Raw genomic sequence first — 22523 nt, forward strand, 5'->3', positions numbered from 1 at the left:
AATTTTTACAATTTTATTTAAGTAAGTTGTACATGTATTTCCCCATAAAAGTACTCCATAATTTAAATAAGGCAATATTAACGTACAATAAAGTGTAAATAAAATACGACTTGGAACAAAATGTTTCAATTTATTCATGACACCAACATTTCTTGAAATTGTTCTAGATACGCAATCTATGTGACATTTCCAAGTGAGAATTTCCTTCTTTTCCTTCTTCATCTTCTTCAAATTTATAGACTTTAAAAGAAATGATTAAAGCCAAGATATTCCTCCACTGAGGCATGAAATAAATCAATGCAAAGTAGCCTGAGTAAATGCAATCTAGAAATGCGATAGTTCACACACTGTGTAGAATACACACTGGGTATTTGTCTCACACTTCACTTGATTAGACCACCAATTGGAATGATCTATAAATAATAAACAAGTTGGAATTGAGCTTCAGCAGGTAACTAGCTTAAGTGTAGCAGAAGAAAGCTTGTTTCTAATGGGAGGAAGGGGGTACTCAGGCTTGGTTTGGTGCTCCGAGAATCATAGGAGCAGACCGTGAAATTCTATACCAATTTCCAAAAAAATTGGACCCATTAGTATTCCTATAGCCCAAATTTTCTGTCAAACTAAAACAAACCAAATTTGCATACTTTTTACTAAGAAAGAGTCTGAAGATTCCACAATATATCAGTTGATTAAATTTGGCTGATATGATATTTTAAGTATGGTCAATATTTTGGAAGTAGTTTTCAGCATTTTAGTATGATAAATTCTAGCAATTTGACCTGCGGGTCACCATTAGAGTTTGAAATAAAACCTTCCTTTTTAAATCTTCCTTTTAAATGGACAAGAATATTAAAAGAAAAATTAAAATCAATATTTCTCCAGAATTGACTCCTTGAGCTTGATCATGGGTTGATAATACAAAGTGTGGCTTCCTAAACCCATCATAAGTCGAATCTATTGGGATAGGATAGGAAGCTTTATTGCACCATGGAAGCCCAAATCAACAAAGTTGTTCACCTTAGGGCTGTGGACATTAATACAACATACGAAACATTAAAAAAATACAAAGTACAAGTTATTAAGTTAATTATGATTTATATACAATCATCATAAAAGAGATATAAGCAAAGTTACAACATATGACAAGTTTGGCTACAAAACGATTCTCTTATAAATGTATCTACGCACAGTTTCAACCTCGATACACCCGAGTACACATATTTTTCCAAGCACAGCCAGTCTAGCCACTACACAGTCTGTGTTTATACTAATGGTTGAGTGCATAGCATCATAAGAGCTGTATGAGATCTAGCTGGTGACTAGAGGAAAATACGGCATCTGTGATTGGTTTTTGTCAAAATCCCAAATATTCCCTTCATCCAATCAGAAAAGTCTTGTATGTTAAAACAGAATAATTGTACTGCAGCTGTTTCGTTCACGCATCTGTGTGGCATCTTTAAACGTCACTGCCACATCAGAGTGAAAAATGGTATAGTAAACATTTTAAGTGAGTGATCAGATGGCATTTTAGTTATACCATATTTTTCATGCAAACTGTGTTGTAGTTTAAGGAAATAGAACAAAATGTAACAACTAATGGATACTGTAAAACCCGTCTACAAGCATATATGGTGTTTTTTATGAAAGCTAAATTAATTGAAGCAAGCGTAAATATACCAATACAATAGATTGGTCTTAAAATAATACTTGTTTGTATATGCTTGAATCCTGTAATTTATTTGCTCAAACTCCATAATGGCGCCTGGATTAATGTAGCTTTCATCAGAAGCACTCTATATGCTTGTAGACGGGGTTTTACGGTATCTCTATACCATTATTACCCATTTTCATGAAAGTGAAAGGGCACAAATGAAAGTTAGCAAAGTTGACAGGGGTGCTAAATAGTGGTGTGGGTTGTATGTGTGAATGTTTGCCATTATAACATTCAGCATGATATGTGTAATTACTGTATAAAATTAACCAAGCACTATTACTAAATGATAAGGCTCATTACATCATTCATTCTACATAGGAGAAGATCTTGGCTGGGTATCCTTTCCATTGTACAACCACCATCCTGTCATCATTTATCAGTGCAAGGCCCTCTGCATAGTTCACATCATTTGTAACACATCCTAGATATTCCCCATCCTCTGTAAAGCTGTAGATGCCACCTTGGACTCCTCCATGATCGCCATAGCTACTGATATAGATGATGCCATCATCACTGCAGCAAGCACCACATGGACACAATGGCTTTGGTGTATTGATAGTGTGAAGTAGATTAAAAGTACAGTCCATTATTTGTGCATTTGTATGTGGATAATCTGCACACACGACGATTGTTCCTTGTGATGTGGTACCAACGAAGCATGGCCGAATGTATGTTTGTATCGTAGAAATATGAGTGCCATCTTGCTTGTGTTTGCTGATGTAGTACTTATCACTGTTGCCTACCAACAGATTCCCATCACTATCTATAGTGAGACCATACAGTTGTGAGCCATCTGTATCAGATGATTGGCCATCTGGAGATATGGCAGGAAATTGCTTCAGATAGTTACCGTAAGAAGTTAAGACTTTCACATAAGCAGTTTGGTCAGTGATGAAATGAAATCCGTTGGAGCTTACAGCAACATCACGAGGCTCATGGAGATTCCCCAGAAGTACTCGTTTGTAGTTCCCTTCAGAGTCAAAGACCTTTACATTCTTGTCACCCCAATCTGCTATGAATATATCTGATGTGTTTGGATCCACAACAACACCCAATCCACATTTGATCTTTCCTGGTCCTTCCTTACCAATATCTTTCTCTAGAACCAATTTCTCGCTTCTTGATGCCAAGACAATGCCAAGATTCACACTTTCCACACTGCCCTTCTGATTTGGTTTGAATTTCATTACACCAAAGCTTTTGCTGATACCAGTTGGTTTTACCTCCTGTAGCTGTGTGAGGGTCTTACATAAAGTAGAATAATTTGAAGCTACATCATGCTTGGAACCTGTCTGCATGACCTGGTTAGCTACATCCATAGCATTGGTCAGCTTAGACTGTAGATTCTGAAGTGACATTGTGGCATCATCAATTTGCTCACATTTCTTTGTCTGTATTTCAGTAAGCTTATTTGTGTTTGCTGTGTAATTCTCCTTCAAAGCTTTCAGAAATACTTTCTTTGCTTTATCATTTGCATCATCCAGTTGCTTTTGAGCATCAACAGCAGTTTTCTTCAAGTTATCTTTGGCTTGTTGTGTTTTAGTGATGGCTTCATCTATCTGGTAAGATAACCCTTTGCAGTTTTCTACCAGTACCTTGATTTCTGCCAGTTGACCTTCAGTAGCACTTTCTATTGCAACATAATTGTGTTCAGGACGAGTATGCTCCATCACTGTGCAATCACGACAAATGGAAATATCACAGGTTTTACAGTACCATCTCAAGACTTGGTCCTTATGTTTTGGCAACATTCCTCTCTCACCAGTTTGCTAGGGTCAACCTTTCCTGCTATGAACTCTTCCATGGTGAATACACTGTGGGTTCTCAGTGGGGTGAGATTGTCATGCATATCAACGCATTGTTGACAGAGGAACCCATTGCAATCCATGCATCTTGCTAATATCTTTCTATCCGACAATCTGCAACAAATACATGGCACTTTGACATCGCCAATCCTGTAAATAGCTTGCCTGTCTCTGAGTTGGTTGATGAAGAAGCTGTCTCTGAAGCCATCTACTCCATCAGGTGGTAGAGGAATCTTCTCTTGGCAGAGAGGGCAGATGAAACTACCAGGAGGATGTGCTACTCCTTTGAGGCATTTCAAGCAGAATGAATGAAGGCATGGAAGTGCTTTGGGGTGCTCCATATCTTCAAGACATATACTACAGATGGTCAAACTGTTCTCCTCTATTTCATCATAACTAGGCTTGCTACATGCCATTGTAGATAATTTTGGATGTACCTGCCCTACTTATTCCAAGTGGAACATTTATAGTGATGATAATGCTGATGATTTTGCAAATTACCTGTGTACTCTTATTTTTTCCAATGTTCTCTCTGCTTAAATTACTTTATAAGATTGTTATTGTTGGTGTTTCAGAAGTTCATAAGGTGCTAGCAGTGTTGTCAGCAGAGCCTAAAATTAAAAAGACGAAAAGAGAATTCATAAGCTCCTGCAATTAACTTAATATGCAATAATAATCCAAGTATTCTGATTTTGTATACAAAATAGGAATGGGCAAGTTCAGACTGCTAAGTCACACAGAATATAAAATAATTCTTTTACATGTAGACATATAATATTGACCTAGTTTCAAGTTCGAAATCATAGTGCACTCTCCAGTTAAGGGAGCAGAAAGGAAGCCAGGCTGGACAAAATATACTTATGTTATCTAAAACATACTCGGACTCAAACTTGGTAGCAATGATCATTGGATGGGGCTTATAATATAGGGGCCAAAAAGGTCTTTTAGAGGTCAAATTCCAAATGGCTGAAAACAATTTTTAAAAGAGTTCTAAATGTCCATGTTTTTTGTCTACAAAACTCAAAATATCACCTTGAGAAGGGTTTCCATAGATCACATCACATTTTTTATACACTGATCCGACTTTGCCATTACTTCGTTGTCCCCGATGTAAAACTGTGTCCCAAGATCGGGGTTCCATCCATTATTTATTGTGTTCTATACATAATTTTAACCTGGGAATTGTACACAACAGTGATTTTGAATACACAATCACATTACGAATTAAATCTCCCACTCTGATACATCTGTGTTTCCGTCAATAGAGTCAATACTATTGGTGTTATTCTGGATATCTTATACAGAAAGTCATGAAATAATGACACCTGTGAAGAAATTTGAATGATGTCCTTCAGGTTGGGTTATACTCCAGTAGCTATATAGGTCTATATATTGCACTGAATCTTTAGATTATAGTGGTACTGAAATGAGAAGGAGAGAAATCCATAGCATAGCACCATTTGTTGGCACAATCACTTATTTGGGGTTAGCCCTGGATCATCCATTAATCTGACCAATGAACAACCTAAAGTACTTTGATATTTATTATTTAATCATCAACATGAAAAAACAAATATCATGAAAAAAACCCACACAATAACTTAAATTTGTCACATTTTGATTCTTGTTATTAACGTTGAAAAATATTGATCGTAGCTAACATAGCCGGCAGAGATGAAATCGGAATGTTGCGTCTGACGTTACTAGTCACTCAAGTAGAAGCAGGCTATGATTGGCTGTCATGCATATGCGCCGCATCATCCATTGAGTGCAAAAACTTGCCACCCTGTAGGATAACATCAGACACAATATTCTAAGTTTATATCTGGCGGTGATTATTCATTACTTGCACTGTTCCACCATTATGTACTATGTGCATGGAGAGCCTCAAACTGATGACCACATGAAAGGAATAATTACATAATGTTACACACAATGTAATATGACTGGTTCGCTTCTCATTCATGTGTACTGCCAGTTCGAGGCTCTCCTCGCATGTTGTGCATAATGGCGGAACCGTGGAAGTAGTGAATAACAACTAGACCTGTAGGCTTACATGAATTTTATAAAGCATACTCACCTTGATATATCCCCTGTACGCAAGTGTAGCTTCTACTTCTTAACAAGTCTGCTGATTTAATACATGTATTACCAAAATTGCGTTTGAAGTACATGTGTCGAAAAAAAAAAAGAAATTTATAAAAATAAGTTAAGCAAGTGATATCTTCCTCTTCCTCTGTAAGTGTACCTTCATTGCATGAAGACATGTCTTTCACCAAGCAAGGCAAATCAATATTGTGGGATTTTCCCTTCGTACAACACACAGGAAGCTATTATAGAGTGTACATAGTACAGTTTTATGCTGCAACCACTGTATATTTCCTCCAATATGCCATAGGTTAAGTGTTTTAAGGCCTGGTCATACACTATGGACCACAATGGCCTCATCCCAATGGCATAGTTCAATAACCTCAATTAAACAATCATAGTGCAAAATTTGACCTCAAGTTGCAGAGTATGAATTTTTGTAGAAGAATGATACAGGATGTGTAGTTGGGTGAGAAAAACTTGCCTGCCAAATTTTAATTTTTGCCAACAAAGCGTTTTTGAGTTATGCCATTTTTTGCCATTAGGAAACCCCATTGACTTTGCACATAAAGTGGTTTTGACACTAAGCCTCGTTCACTAAAATTGGTCAAAGTTTGGAAATAGATACTATGTTTAAATATTATTTTTCTTCTTTCTATCCCCTTTATAGAACTGCTTTTTGGATCTTTTTATTACAAAAATGTTACCAAATAATATTAGCGACTTTTTTCATATATATTTGCCAGTAATAAAGGGGATATTTGAAGGTAATGTTAGTACTTGCTCAAATTTTCTTGATTTGATCTAGAAACACTGAATGACCCAATTTCATAATTATTGTCTGAGGTAACCATAGGGCCAATTTTAACAAACAAGGTGTCATATGAAAGATAATTAAATTTAGAAACTTTTCTCGCCAGCTTTTTTTAATTAAGTGTTTCTATTTTAAGTTATAGGTGTTTCTAGATTTCCCTAATTTAAAATTAGAAAAAATGATTTTTCTCAAAAAATAAACACTTTATCAAAAAAATCTGGCGAGAGAATTTAGATATTAGGCTTATTGACCACCCCACAAACTTTGGAAACCATATCACATTCCCTCTAGGCTAGCAATAATTATTTGTAGAAAAAAATAGGGAATTTTCAAAAAATAAAGAAAAACATAAGAAATGTTTAAATTTTCATGAAACATTAAAAATAAGTTGAGTAAAGACTTATCTTAAATTGGTTATATATTTGATATGGATACATAATTCTGATTTGATATAGTGGCTATTTTCTTGCATGGGCCTATTATCCGATGATCCTACCTTAAAGTTTGTTTTGCCCGTCCGTCACACCTGTTGGAACCGTTTTATCTTACAAGTAGTTGCATTATTGTTAACTGGAACCTCAGGATCTATCTGTACAGACTTCCTGGGACTAGTTGGCAGTCCATTTGCTGATATATCATCTTAGAAGCCTCCTAATATTCATGCTGAGAGTACATTATGTACATAATTTCCTTCTTGTGTGAGATGCCCATAAGAAGAAATTGCAGGTGTCTTTAATTACTGTTTTTCCCTGCTTAACCATGTCTGCTGCTTGCCGTTTTGCTGTACCCCCGATCTCGTCACACACGCTTTTATCATAAATGCATTCAAAGTACTACCCCAAATAAGTCATTGTGCCAACAAACGGTACTATGAATGAAGCAATTACGATATTTGGAAGATGGACTATCAGTCCAGTACTGAATGGTGGCCAAATTAGGAATCTGATGATTAGTTTGATGAGAATAGCTGCAACAGCTTTCTCATTATAGTCCCCAAGGTTATACAAAACTCTTACTGTAGTTGACCATTGGCACTGTGTAAAGCTAATAGTAATATGCACCTATAGAGTGTGTTACAAATGAAAGCGTTTTCTCAATGCGCTTTACAAACCAACATTTATAACACAAAAAGAAACATTATAAAACCTAACCACATCAAACTGTAAGTATACAATTTACAAATCAACCTTAAATTTACAACATAATAAATAAAAAACTAAATGTATTGATTAAAATTTACAACATAATAAATAAAAAACTAAATGTCTTGATTAAAGAGGGTTTCAACCTAGACTTGAATTGGTTAACTGTTTTGGCATTCCCAAGAGATAGCAGCAAGCTGTTCCAAAGCTTTGGTGCTGCAATGGAGATAGTGCAATCCATGTATGTCTTTGAGGAGCACTTTTGGAACTACAAGCCGATGTTGTGAGCTAGACTCACTATGGTCCACAATAGCCTCATCCCAATGGCATAGTCCAATAACCTTTTAAGGTTTAAAATTACATTATCAGAGTGCAAAATTTCACCTCAAGTTGCATAGTATGAGTTTTTGTACCCAAATCTTCAAAGGTCATTCAATGAATGTACAAATGTATTAGGGTTTAAGAACTGTGCCCCTGATGTTGTGGATCCTTGTGACTGAAGGTTGACAGATGAATGGCAAGGCAAGGTACAAGTAGATCATGTAGCCTATATAGTCTGGGCAGCATCACTAAGTGCTTGGAAGGTGATCAGCAGAGTCTTACAGATGAAAAGCATATAGTACTAGAGAGTACTGATGTCAGTTTCATGTATCAGGATTCAGCTTGCAAAACATCAAGAATGATATCTGAATATCTGAATTATTTCAGAACAAAATTTGGCATGTATATTACGGAGTTTGTCTGTCAAGATGCGATTCTGCATCTTCTGTTGTTCATTCTTTGTGGCATCTGCCTAATACCAGGCATACAGTGATTTCTATTGTCTCTGTCAAAAAATGAGGTAACTATTCTGTAGCAATGTCCAATCAACACTTGATGTGTTTGTTGCTTTTAATACTTTGTTGGAGTGCATTGTCTTATTCCAGTGTATATCTGTGGAATACATTGATGCATTTATAATTCTTCACGATACCCCCAACAATTGTTCTTCTGAACTTCCTTTGTGTGTCCTGATTGGTGGCTTCCTTATATTTAGTAAGAGATGATGTCGGGAAATTTCAGCTTTTTCCAAATTGATTGTGGCAAGGTGCAGTGTGGCAATCAAGACCACTCTCTTTAAGCATTTTGGTGTCATCTCTGCAATGGACACAGTAGCATGCAGTAGATGAGGGTCGTTCTGTCTTAGTGGTGACCCTCCTCCCGGGCCCTCCTCATAACGTTTCTGCATTGTTCTCAAGCATTTCTGCAGCTGAAGATTCTTAGCTGCATTTTTTAAAACTTTTTGTTGGTATTTCTCAGTGCTTTTGATTCTTTTAACCTTTTGAGTTCCTTTTTGGGAAAATACAAATTGGATGACAAGCATCGACATGGATGAGTGTGATGTGCTTGGCTGAGATTCACTTGAATTTGAAACATCTTGAGACTGAATACACGAGTTTAGATTTCCTAATGCAGCATCAGGTGCTATACATTTCTATTCTTTTCTCTGTACGTCTTGGAGTGGGTTTAACGTTTTGCTCCTCTCTTTTTCAATGCTGACTTGCTCAGTTTAGCAGCAGAAGTATGATAACCAGCTTTCCTCAGAAATGTAGGGTCATATCTTTTGTTCCTTTGTCTATATTCTTTCTGTATTTCAGCATGTGTTTTCCTCACTTTTTCTGGAAAATAGAAGGAAAAAAGAAGAAAAACAATTTCACTATTTTGTGTAGAGTCTAGCACATGTTCTGTACTGGGACTCTGATATCTGTATGATGATCTAAGATAGTCAGTGGCTGAGTGCCAGTGCTGGGGGGCATTCTCCAGTAACAACTCTCCCCCCAGTTACCCTCCCTCCCAAGTAAAAACCCAAAATTACAAAAATGGCCACTTATTGCATCAATTTGTTTGATTTTGAACATTTCTTGAACCCCCATAAAATTCACTTCCCCCCCCCCCCATAAAAAAACATGGTGCCACCTACAATATAAGCTCTCTTATATTTAAGGGGTGTCATGGTTTGCAAACAGGGCTAGTTCTATGTAGAGTGCCCCCACCATTATACCTGCTATTTAAAATTTAAATGTTTGAAAGACACAGTGAAACTACTTTACAGCAGACTTGTCTTACCCACGCATTACAAACAAAAGAAGCACCTGTACAGCTGTATTATCTTAGCCATGTATTGCAAATTAAAATGGGAATTAAAAGGGCATTTCGTGATCCACAGCCTCATCCCCCCACTTTTCTCAAAAGAAGTTGAGATTTTTATATCACTGGAAACCTCTGGCTACATAATGTTTATGTACAAAATATTTCTTGCAGAAAATTCGTTTAGCAAAGATATCATGAAATTTGAATGTTGTTCTGGTGCACCAGAACGAAATTACAACGCATTGTCTATGGAGCAGTGTAATACACATAATCATGCATAACTCGTGAACGCAAAATCGGAATCAACTGAAATTTTGGGAATAGGTTTTTTTCGTGGATATCTAATGAAAAATGACATTAATAGAGGATGCTAGGATCACGAAATACTCCTTTAATAATATAGTTTGCATTGGCGCACATCACCAAGTAAGTAACATCAGGTGTAATGTATCTGGTCATCCGTTTTTCACCTTTTTCCTAAAAGGGCATTTTGTGATCCACAGCATCATCCCCCACTTTTCTCAAAAAAAGTTGAGATTTTTATATCACTGGCAACCTCTGGCTACATAATGTTTATGTACAAAAAATTTCTTGCATATTAATTTGTTTAGCAAAGTTATCATGAAATTTGAATTTCGTGCTGGTATACCAAAACGAAATTACAACACATATTGTCTATGGAGCAGTGTAATACACATAATCATGCATAACTCGCAAACGCAAAATCGGAATCAACTGAAATTTTGTGAATAAGCTTTTTTCGTGGATATCTACTGAAAAATGTCATAAAAAGAGGATGCTAGGATCACGAAATACTCCTTTAATCGTGCAGTTCTTGACAACAGTACAAACTTGCTGGTTGAATCCACATACTTGATCAGTCCTCAACCAATGTACCAAAGTCTGGTTTATTCATCACAGCATTTTCTAGAAGAGAGTAGAATTTAAAGCCTTAATGTACGATCTTTTTTCAGAATATACCTTTTTTTTTTTTTTTTCAAAACCGATTTTTTGGCATATTTGTAATACTTACACATGTTCCAACTTAAATCTATGAGCAAACTGTCAATATGTCGGAACGACTCGCAAATCGTAGTCTCCTACGAAGCCAGTTTTGTTACGCTCCCTCCACATGTGGAGGGAGCATCAACCAAACTGGCTGTGTAGGAGACTAACTCTGAGGCCGTACTCGCCGTCCTAATCCAAATAGTGCAAGATATTTCGAGTGATAGAGGTGAAGTTTACGATGTTGTTTCTTTGCAAATTCCCAATGTTTTTCGCATCCAAATGTATTGGGAACTTTCATAATGATTGCATATTATCATTTTGGAAGAAAAAAAGAAAAATTTAAAAAGATCGTACATTAAGGCTTTAAGTAATGTATCTGCTGTGCCATGAATGTAACATACAGACCGTTGTTCATTAATAGACATGCAAATATTACTTTAAAACCATTGTTTTATGTACCACATAATATAACCCTGAAGTCTGCTTGATTCATCAAATTTGAGAACATTCATATCATCTACCCAATTATTCTCAGTTTGTTATCCATTAGGCAAATGGTAACATATCTGGTTGCAAATTATTGGCGACATGCTCAAGAACTCTTAGGAAAATCTAATAACCTAATATTGTAATGTTTTATACTTTACAATTAGGGCAACATACAGGCTAGGGACCGTTCACAAACACTTGTAAGGGGGGCCTGATGCAAAAAAATTTCATCGCAAAAATTTTTCGGGCCCCCCTTTACAGACCTCAAAAATTTCAGCCCCCCCTTTTTGACATGAAAAACCCATAGAAAAAGCATATAAACTCAATTTTTCCAGGAAAATTTGGTCATTTTTTCAGGCCCCCCCCCCTTAGGAAGGTCTAAATTTTCAGTGCCCCTTTTTGCATCAGGCCCCCTAACAAGTGTTTGTGAATGGTCCCTTATGACAAGCATATATAATCTGTGATGTGTATGCATGTGTAACGAGCAGGTACATTAGAATGTATTATATCCTTCATTCATAGATTCTTGTTCATTAATTGGTTAAAAGTGTGTCACATGATCAAAAATAAGCACACTATTCTGTGAGGAAGTGCAAAAAGTACTATTTACGTCCGTAAATAGTACCTTCAAGCCAGTAAATAGTATTTCTGGATATTAACTATTTACGGATAGCAGCATACCCACGTCGCAGTCCATAAAGCATAACAATAACATTGAACGTCGACATTGACTATGAGAGTATTTTGTCACTGCCGAGAAACAACAACACAAAAATGGCGAAATGTAAATCAAGCTGGAGTGGGCTGCTACTGCTGAAGAAGATTCACGATTTCAGCTGTTTAATTTGAATTGTTACCAGTTCTAGCGCAGGAATATGTTTTAGACCAACACAGTCAGATTCAGACTAGAGCAATACTGACATGGTAAGCTTATAAACAAACACTGACAGTGCGAGACTAGTCTTGGACCGCCGGCCGCCTAGCCGGCCTAGTGCATGAGTGCCGTGCATACGGAGGTCTATCCCCTATCCCGATGCATGATGGCATTCGAGTTTGGGCCTACATGTAAATCTTTTTACATGTACATCTTTTCACTAATCTTTGTACAAATAATCTATGAATGAAGGCAAAGTGGAATGAAGATACAACTTGAACAAAATACACTGACAATGAGTAAGCTTAAAAAACCATGAACACATGGACCGCCTGAGAACCGCCTACCGTGCATAGGTCCTACCTAGGCCTTTCTCGCAACATGGACATGGTGGAGTTTTCATGTAATCTTTTAACCAATCAATGAACAAAAAATCTATGAATGAAGGATATAAAACAAATATATACTGCCTTCATTCGAGGTACTTATTAAAACTATGGTCCCTCGCTGAGATCAATAGTACTATTTTCCTTGAGGCTCGCCCCTCAGGAAAATAGTACTATTGATCTCACCTCGGGCCCATAGTTTTAACCAGAACCTCTCATGGCAGTATATATTTGTATACTATAGCTGGTGATGGTGACGTGGGGAGAAAACAAGAGATATGCATTGTCACCTTTAGCAGGCTAGTCCAGTTGAAATCCATACACCCCATGGAAGACATGATCTTAATCTTCTACACAGGGAGTGTGAATTGCAAATAAGATTACCTGAATGGTCACTCCATTTGAAATCTATACCCCCCTATGTGGAAGATTAAGGCCATGTCTTCCATAGGGGGTGTATGGGTTTCAACTGGAATAGCCCATTGCTTTATACTTTCAATTCATGTTACAACCTCTAGCCCCACACAGTTCAGAAACATAACTCTGCAAAAGTATAAGTCATATTAATAAATGTCATTTATATAATGGACAAAACAAGTCTGAATACGGTGCGAGACATGAAACTTGCATGTTGAACATTTTAGAGGAGATTGTGCCTTGAATTAAAATGATTTTATTCTAATAACTGGCACAAAATAAGTCTGGCACACCGGAAAATTGCCTGAAAAAACATCAAGACTATAATAACAGTAGCTTAGGAAGATTTTCAACACGGGGAGCTGACCAAACATACTTATTAATTGTTGATAACCCATTCTGGGGGTGCTCGGGAGTCAGAAAATTTTGGCAAAAATTGGTAAAAACACACACATTTTTCGGCATTTGATAACATTCTTTTACTTCACCTGGAATTATTGGTGGGGCTGAAGGGTATTCAAGCCCCCACACCAAAATTATTGAGGGGGCTCAGCTCCCAGTTGATAAGCCTATGAATAACTTAGCATTAAGACTGGCAAAATTGCTGTTACTGATTGTGATTTGTAGATTAATGAACAATAATTGCACCAGCATAAAAGACACTATCTTCTGCAACAATGTGTTTCTGTATTTGAAAGCACTTTTATATTTGCTCTTGTAACATGATTCTTTAACTGTACATTTGTTTGCAATAATGATCATATGAGTAGCAGAGACATTCCAGCTGGATTATCATGCATCTTAGTATAAATAACCTCATGATATCATTTCTGCTTTGCGTAGGAAGCATTTAAAGGTAGGCAGTTAAGACTTTTAAAGAATATTGCCAATTTGATCAAAAATATGGGTATGACCAACCATAGCAGCATATGGAATACACAGTGTACCAAATTCACCATAAGAACTGTATGAACTTTGTATAATCAATGCGTCTTTCCTTTTGTGAATATTATATTGTTTAAAAATCAAGATTTACTTCTAAGGCAATAAATTAAATTTAAAAAAAAACAAGTTTGTTTCTTGTTGGTGGCCTGAAAATACAAAATGCGGTTTAGTTATTGTTAGGTATTTTAAGTCAGGATTTATACTCAAATATGCCTCAAATTTGCACTTTATCATTTATTTTTACGAAATTTTTTTACATAAATAAAATAATTAAAAAATGTTTTTGATTTAATGTACACTTCACCCTGGTCAGGTACCAGCACCATTAATGAATTTATTTGGCTGAGATACATCAGATACATTTCACTTCAACAAGGGGTGTGACCATACTGCAGCTCCTCTTAGCACACATAGTAATTATCCCGTAACAGCTCCCCATGTACACTTGGGTAGGGTGAGGCAAGTCAAGTAAAGCACCTTTTCCGGGTGTACAACACGTTGGCGCTGCAGGGATTCGAACCGATGCCTTGAATATTTATTTTTTCTTCATAAATAAAATCAAATGCAGTACACTTAATTACTTCAAAAAACAAAATATATACAGTATGGGAAACAAAACTTGTTACTTTGTTTAGCCTTAACTTGTGAGTAATAAACATGCAATGAATGAGTCAAAGAAGTTTGAAGTACCTAATCATTAACATGTAGCCGGGTCTCGGGAGAAAAGTATGATGAGGATTGAAAAATCAACTTGGGAAATTTGTGACATAGATATCTATTAATATCAGGTATAATTGACAGTGAGTATTGTCCATATACTGTATATGTGATGCGATCAAGCAAAATCAGTCGGAACTCGGAAATATTAAATTTTTAGTTTCTTTTAGGATAGTAAAAAGCATTTGCAAAGCTGCATTTTGCAGAAAACCTCATTGAAATTAAACAACCATTCCAAAGATATGAGCAATTACAGAGTTTCAAAAACAAGAGGAAACAAAAGGAATATTTCCTTTGTTTGGCTATATCTCAAAATCAATATTTCCGAGTTCCGACTGATTTTGCTTGATCGCTTCACATATGATCTGAATAGTAGATATCTGTTTGCTGCCCTCTATAAGTTGACAGGAGAGGAATGGTGCTTTCTTTGTACTCATTTTGGATTTCTTTCTTTCTTATTAGACTGATTTATCACAGAAGCCTAACCAGACCCTAGAGAATGGGAATAAGAAGCAGCGGAAACAACGAAATGGAAAACAAAACAACACATCGCCCTCTAGTAAGTAGCTCAATTGAAAAGCAATGTAAATTTCAGTCACATCTTCTTGTATATAATTATGTGCAAGGATTGAGTTTACAGAGTATCAAAGTGTTGATTCCTGCAAAAGTGGAGAGGTGATGAGCCCCAGTGGGTTTATGAAAGTGACAAATGTATCAATAACAATGCATTTTACAGTGCTACATACATAGCCAGGGTTTAGTTGCAAGAAGAATATACACCAAGTTTTCTATTATGAAGATAGTAATTCATACCAAAATTAAATATAGCAGTTAATGGCAATAGGAGTGTGCATGGGGTTGAAGTTCAAAAGCATATTTGCTTCATCTCTTTACTCGTAACTGAACCAGGGGCTTTTTGGTGAGGAGGGAAGGAAAGAAGGAAGAAAGAAGAAGAGAAATTTTTTCTCAGGTGCAAGACATGCACAGGGATCGCAAAGTTTCTGGCAATCACTTGCCAGTTGCCACAGGGGTCTACCTTGGCCGGCCAAGCTTTCCATGCTCAGCCCAAAATGTGTTTTCACATGATAACGCAATCGCAGCACAGGGGATACCTGAGCCTGCAGATGCTTTGTGCATTGAGCTTTTGTGAGGTTTTATTCGGTTAAGGTTAATACTTTTGCATTTTTACTGATTCATATAAAGGGTGTTCTAAAAACTGCCACCACATGATATAATTTTGTTACCCTTTACAAAATCTAACGACCAATTGGAACCGAATTGAAACATTGCATGTTTAAAGGGAAAGAGTCACACAGTGATCCACCCGGCACCTTACAAAGAATGTACCAAATGTTTGTTTGCATTATTGGGTTTTTAATAAATACAATGTCATCTTTTTATCTCAACACAGAAGAGGAGAATACTGAAGAATTCAGGAGGGTGTATATGGAGGCACAAAAAGAAATCAGCAAGATACTAGAACCAGATATGTTTGCAGAAGGCACACTGCCCAAAGGGAAAAGGTATATATTTGAATGGGATTATAGATTTAAATTAAATACTGTTAGCTAGCCACACATTCACATGTTATTTTGGACAGGCAGTTTGCTCCTTGGACAGGCAAATTTAATGCCTGTGACATATGCTAAATTCTAAAAATAATGCTTGAATAAGTTCTGTGAACTCAAAACAAGACCAGACTAATAAATGAAGGCTATAGCAATACCTAATTGAACTGACTGAACGCACAGAAGGTGAAGAGGTCTGGTTTATGTTTTCAGTGTCAAATTTTGGACAGGCAGTTTTAGTGAAAATGATGGGCACTTGTCTAATCCTAGCTAATCCTCATGCATGTGACAACTGTAAACGGAGTCAGTATCTAGTAGCTTGATCTATCATGCTCTGTAAGTGGTATGGCATTCATAATCTCTGCTACTTCAATGACAATAAAAAAATTGTGTTGTAACTCCTTTGAAGCAATATTAAAAGATTTGCATCAAAGGACATCCTTAATTTTATTTTTCGATAACCAAAATACACATACAAAAGGCCAAAAAATTTTCGGTCAGAATTTTTTGTTTTTTAAATGACTGTATAGGCCTGTAAGCAATGAATATTAGTCATGTAGAACGACTGCATACTTAGTTACTTACAGGCATAAGACGCATAAGTTTATTGGAAACATTGATGCATAAATGGATAGTTATAAATATTATAATGAGTTTACAGTAATGATTTTCTTCTTAAGAAAATGTTGTGGGCCAAATTTTGCTTTGAAATTAAATTTAGACACAGAAAAAGTAATAAAAACCATTAAAATTCTAAACTAAAAACTAAAAAAAACAAACATATTTTTGAAGGGCTGACCCTGATTTTGGCCAATTTTGGGTTGCTCAGTGGAAGGCAAGCAAACAAGTTTGTTTTTTGGCCTATTTATATTTGTATATAATGGAAGTTATTTATAATAAATAAAAAATCTTACTCAAACTTTTATCATTAATGCAGAAGGAGATCGTCATCTAAGAGTAAGCGTCATACGACATCATCAAGCAGTGATGAAGCACACGCTAATGAGTTACCAGAAACTCACCTGTCTAGAAAACCCATATCACCGGTAAGTAGTCCTTCAAATTGCAAAATAATTGCGCTAATTTCAAAATGTGATTTGTTAATTACATAATAGCAAAGGAGAAGGCATACTTGCAGTAATATCAAAGGTTTCATAATTGCAATATTGCAATATGTGACACGATCTGGTCCATGGGGGCCAAAGGCGGCAAATTTGAAACTGTGATAAAGGTAAAACTATGGAGTAAAAACAATTAAATACATAAGAAAATAGACATCAAAAAATTTCAGAACTTTAGAACCAAGTATGCTAGACCTTTGGTGTTCTCAGTAAATAATAGCTTATTGTATATGTAATGTAATAATTATAGTAACTCAATTTTCAAAAATGCCTCCTTTGGCCCCCAATGGACCAGATCGTGTCACATATAGACTTCATATAGTATGCAATAATTTCAAAATTACATAATAGCTAAGGAGAAGGCATAATTGCACTAATGAGAATGATTCCCACTAAGGTATAAGTGTGTTTATAGTGTCATAGACCAGATGGGGATGTCCTCTTTTGTTCTGTGCACTATGCTCGCCTTTTCACCACAGGATCGTGGGTTTGAAGCTTGGTAGAACCAAGTGACTAAAAGATAGCATAGGATACTTCAATGAATTTACGCCTAATGGCTTTGCGGTCGCCGGTTTGTGACAAGTTTTCATAATTGCATTATTGCTATGTAGACTTCACGATTGTCCTAATTTAAAAATTGCTTGATAGCAAAGGAGAAGGCATAACTACGCTGATATAAATATTTTCATAATTGCTTACTCCGCTATTATCACTGAGCATAATTGCATAATAGGAGAAATATGGAAATCACTGCCCATTTTATAAAATTACAGAATTGCGAAATAGAATTCATAGTTGCGCTAATTTCAAAGCATTTTGGAGTCAATAGAATTGAGGACTGGTGAACTACATGTTAAAATCAATTTGGAAAGTAAATTATCAGAAGGGTATAACACATGGGTTGAAGTTGATATAAATATTATTGCTCCATATTGGGCCTTCTAGTGCACACATTATGTGTCTTTTGCAGTTAGACTATTGTATTGCATTGTTTTGGTCTCCAAGCATATGAACTTCCCAAGTTGCAAAGAGTCCAGCAGCTTGATTACTGATTAGTCACTAAGTGTAAAGAGCATGATCACATGAAGCCTGTTGTTATAGACCTCCTTTGGCTCCCCATGCGACAGCGTATCTTGCATTAAGTCGCTTTGCTCACATTTAAAACACTGCATGGTACATGTGTGGCTCCTGTATACATTGGGCCATTCATTTCACATGGCTTCTACAGAAGCATTGTGAAGTGGCAAGTCAAAGTCAAAATCAAAGACTATGCTGAGGAGCACACACCACAGAGAGCTGTAAGATCAGTTTTGGAGTCCCTTCCAATATTACCAACACAAAATTCTATGGTGGTATCGCCTTTGGAGTGTGGAATAAGCTGCCCTCCAAACTATGGGCGATTCCATATAGGAGCAAGAACCGCATCAATTGCACTTCTGTGATCCGCATCAATAACAACTGTCTACACGGCACTTGGATCATGTGGGAAAAGATTGCATAGTTCGTGTGTTTCTTGTAAGTGTGTTATGGTGCGTGTAGGGTGCTCATAGTGCGATGCCATGTGCATGCAGGGTGCTCATGGCATGATGCTGTCTGTGCACACAAGAGAAGTTCACATTGATGCGCATCACAGGAGTGCACATTGATGTGGATTTGGCCTCTTTTGTTGAGTCACCCAATATGTGCCTCTTCCTCTATTCCCTAGTTAGACCCTCCCTCGGGTCCATGGAGAACGACTGGTAATGTAGATTACATAGCATTAAAAATCAACCCAATACATGGACCCTACCAGTCTGTAGGCAATTTGACTTCCAGCTCCCAGTACTTTGTGGGAATTCACTTTTACGGATTTGGAGTCACACAATCTTTCTATATACCACGTCCATGTTTTCACTACATTAACGTTTGTGTAAGCGACTAAAACAACGATATTGTATCCGACCAATCAACGCAGCTTGACAGCGCGGGGATATTTGAAAAGGCTTCCCTAGCTAAATAATGTGCAAACATTTGCAAACCGCACGCGATAATATATGCAATATGGACAATAGGCCTAAGTCCGAGTCGAGTGGTTGCCTTTTATTATTGCGCGTACCATGGGTCTATCAGACGCGTGCCACTTGAGCTCAATACCTTTCAGTTGTTGACAAGTGTCCCATCCGATCTTGCGTCACATCCCGCGGCATAGCTTTGTGCTACCATATTTGAATTGAAACAGGGGCGGGGCTTTCGTAATTGACATCGGAATCACCGTGCTTCGTTGAACGATTATTTGGAAGTGAGATCTCTAACAGATTGGACCAGTCTCGGAATGAGCGCTCAATGGACTTTCGCGTTCACTTATAATAAGAGTATATTTCGATATGGCTGCAGGGTTGACTGTGGTGGGTGTAATTAGGGCGTCGATTTGTGGATGAAGAGGAATGGGTTTTTGGCATTGAAGAAAATAAGGGGGGGGTTACAGGACTTTGGCATTTTTTTTCATAGGGCATTATGTAATTATTTATTGTTACATTATCCAGAGATGGAACCGAACCGAGACTGGGGGCCAGTCTATTCCCTAGTAAAAAAACATACACAGGCATAATAATTGGAGAATATTTTTATGAAATTGTTATTTATTTACAGCTGTCTTTCTTTATATATATTTTAAATCTTAACATTTGCACTTTTCTTGTCTTGTGGTGCAATCATACAGCACACATACATAATACAACATACAGTTATACATGTAGCAGAGATGGCGGTAACATATATCAGAGCCTCAAACGTATGAGGGAAACATACTTTACTAGATTTCGCGGTTCTCGGGTCGGGCGGTTCTCGTGATAGGCCTATTTCTAAATACCCAACACCCGTTACCCATATACCTGCCCTGATCTTTTAACTACTATGAAATGTGTGTCTCCATGATCAAGACCAAACTTGACACAACAACTCTCCTTGTTTTGTAGCTGTGATGCATAGGCCTACTTCGGTAGTTAGGTAGGCCTACCCATAATCTGGAAACCCACCATTCGCTTCTTCCAAGCCCTGTCCTGCTACCGCATAGGAGGACCCGAAATTAGTATCTGGACGTGGATATAGGCCGTTACTAAAGTAATGAAATCAATCGGGAGAAATAGGCCTATTGGTCCGATGAGATGCACCTGTTAGTCACACTGTAATGCTTTCCAATGCGCGCACTGCAGTACTTACTTCGCGCCCATTGATACTCCGCGATAGCACACCGCGAGTACGCGATAGTGCACAACGCGAACCGCGCACGGATGGACGGACACGCCATGATTAGTATTATGATAACAGGATGCTTTTGCATGGGTTTTATTCTGTGATTTTTGCAAATAATCTCAGAACCACAAATGAGCTATTCCATTTAAAATTCACACTACCCCTGTGGAAGATTTTGGAAATTTATTCCACAGGGGTAGCATGAATTTCAAATGGAATGAACACATTAGGTATAGCTCCATTAGAATTTCATACATACTCTGAGAGAAATTCAACCTGAATCTTCCACAGAGGGAGAATGAGTTTCAAATAGATTTGGTTAATATCCTAATTCCATTTGAAATTCATTCTCTCCTTGTGGAAAAGGATAGTGAGGATGGAATAGCCCAATTTAAAAGCCTGCAAAAATATTTTTCAATCATTTAAGCTTTAAAAAGCCATGTACAGTCTTATAATATGAAATTGGTTATTTTTTTCAAACCTGATTTTTTGGCATATTTGTAATGTTTATACACATGTCCCAACTTTATACACCTAAATGGAATCAGCCAAATACGAGGGGGTATCCAAAAGTTTTTGACATCACCCAGAAGGAAAAGAGCTATATTGATGAAATTTTGTCAGTGTAATCACTGGTCCTTATGTACATTATGGTCCAAAAATGGTCTCATAAGTATGTTTAATTTTTTACAGGTGGCGCTATGATGGGCAATAGGCGCATAACCTTTTCATGAATACCCCTTTTCATGATAAGATCCTCCACTTTTTTGTTTTTCTTCACTGTGGCCGCATCATCCGTAAATGATTGACATCCACTTCTTGGCTCATCTGTAAGGGACATGCGGCCAGTTTGGAAATTCCTTTTTCCAAAAGCAACAGTGCCATATGATGGGCAATCATCACCGCAGATAGCTTTCATTTCATCATAGATTTTCTGAGCATTGTAGGCCTATTAACCCTCCAAATGCAGGAACTTAATCAATCTGCGTGCCTCAATTTTCACCATCGTACAGGTTATGCGCCTACTGCCATCTAGCGCCACCTGTAAAGAAAGTAAACATACTTAGGAGACCATTTTGGACCATAATGTCAAGAAGGGTGATGTCAAAAACTTTTGGATACCCCCTCGTATGTTGTGTTTGTCAGGTAAACAGAGCAATAATGTCATAATTCACACATAAGTCTCCTGTAGAACTCTAATGGCCAAAATAGCCAGTGGGATTTTTTTTTCATGTTACCTTGTTATTTCGCCATAAAATGGACAGAAACCTTTCCTGACAGTTATTATTTATATTATATCAGCATTTGAGTTCAGAATAACAAAATTAAAATTTGATACATGTAGATTCATACGTTATGGCTTTAATGTGTAGATGTTTGAATCCGCAGATAAAAGAAGCTACAAAACTGCTCAGGGATCCATTTCACTAAACATTACGAAGCTTTGTAAGTCTCAAAAAGGTTCGTACTTAACTTACTTATGAACAGTACCCTTCAGAAGAAATAGGGATTTACTACAGGGACCCTTCGTAAGGTTGGTCTAGTATTGAGTATTCGTAACTTTACGAACGATTACTTGAGTTACGAAGGGTTAAAAGTTTAGTGAAATGGACCCAGAACTGGTAAAAATTGTGAAAAATTAACACTGCTAAAATATCCCACTTTAGGCCTGCTGTAGATGCAATTAACATCTCTGTATCATCCTATTGATATCAGAATATAATTGATGACTATATGAATCATAGTAATCAGTGATGATAATACCATGTGAGATATAATTATCACATAGGATCTGCACAATTTACATTCATATACTTAAACAAGATGTGAATTTAGTCAAGAATGTTTAGGACTACAAAAATAAAACTCAAGTGAAAAGTGAAAACTATATTATATTATTGTTTAATATATAGAGCTAGAGATACCTTGGACTAATTCACCAACACATGTATAATTTTATAACGAACTGGTTTGAAAGAATAATCCAATTTTCCATTATGACTACAAATGTGATGATAAATTTGTACAAAACTGATTATTTACACATGTTATTGATGTTGCGGGTGAAAGATGT

At 36.8% G+C, this 22523-nt stretch overlaps 2 protein-coding genes across 2 annotated transcripts in view; one reads left to right on the forward strand and one right to left on the reverse strand.

Moving 5' to 3' along the window:
* LOC140154129 (uncharacterized) overlaps positions 1 to 22523 on the forward strand; it is a 171382-nt gene that overhangs the window by 117850 nt on the left and 31009 nt on the right. The window contains exons 8-10 of the mRNA XM_072176736.1: positions 14992 to 15088; positions 15941 to 16052; positions 17035 to 17143. Coding sequence (XP_072032837.1) covers positions 14992 to 15088; positions 15941 to 16052; positions 17035 to 17143 — 318 coding nt within the window. The remainder of the gene's footprint in view (positions 1 to 14991; positions 15089 to 15940; positions 16053 to 17034; positions 17144 to 22523) is intronic.
* Positions 1108 to 5785, reverse strand: LOC140154811 (E3 ubiquitin-protein ligase TRIM71-like). Its single transcript, XM_072177398.1, has 3 exons — positions 5600 to 5785; positions 4845 to 4940; positions 1108 to 4130 (listed from the first exon to the last, which is right to left on the reverse strand). Exon 3 carries the CDS (start codon positions 3463 to 3465, stop codon positions 2020 to 2022), a length of 1446 nt encoding a protein of 481 aa, XP_072033499.1. The 5' UTR covers positions 3466 to 4130; positions 4845 to 4940; positions 5600 to 5785; the 3' UTR covers positions 1108 to 2019.

This window comes from Amphiura filiformis, chromosome 6 (assembly GCF_039555335.1).
Source record: "Amphiura filiformis chromosome 6, Afil_fr2py, whole genome shotgun sequence".
In the NCBI taxonomy this organism is placed as follows: domain Eukaryota; kingdom Metazoa; phylum Echinodermata; class Ophiuroidea; order Amphilepidida; family Amphiuridae; genus Amphiura; species Amphiura filiformis.

What these genes read in the sequence shown, in the direction of transcription:
- LOC140154811 (XM_072177398.1), bottom strand. Translation starts at nt 3,465, where the DNA reads ATGTTGCCAAAACATAAGGACCAAGTCTTGAGATGGTACTGTAAAACC.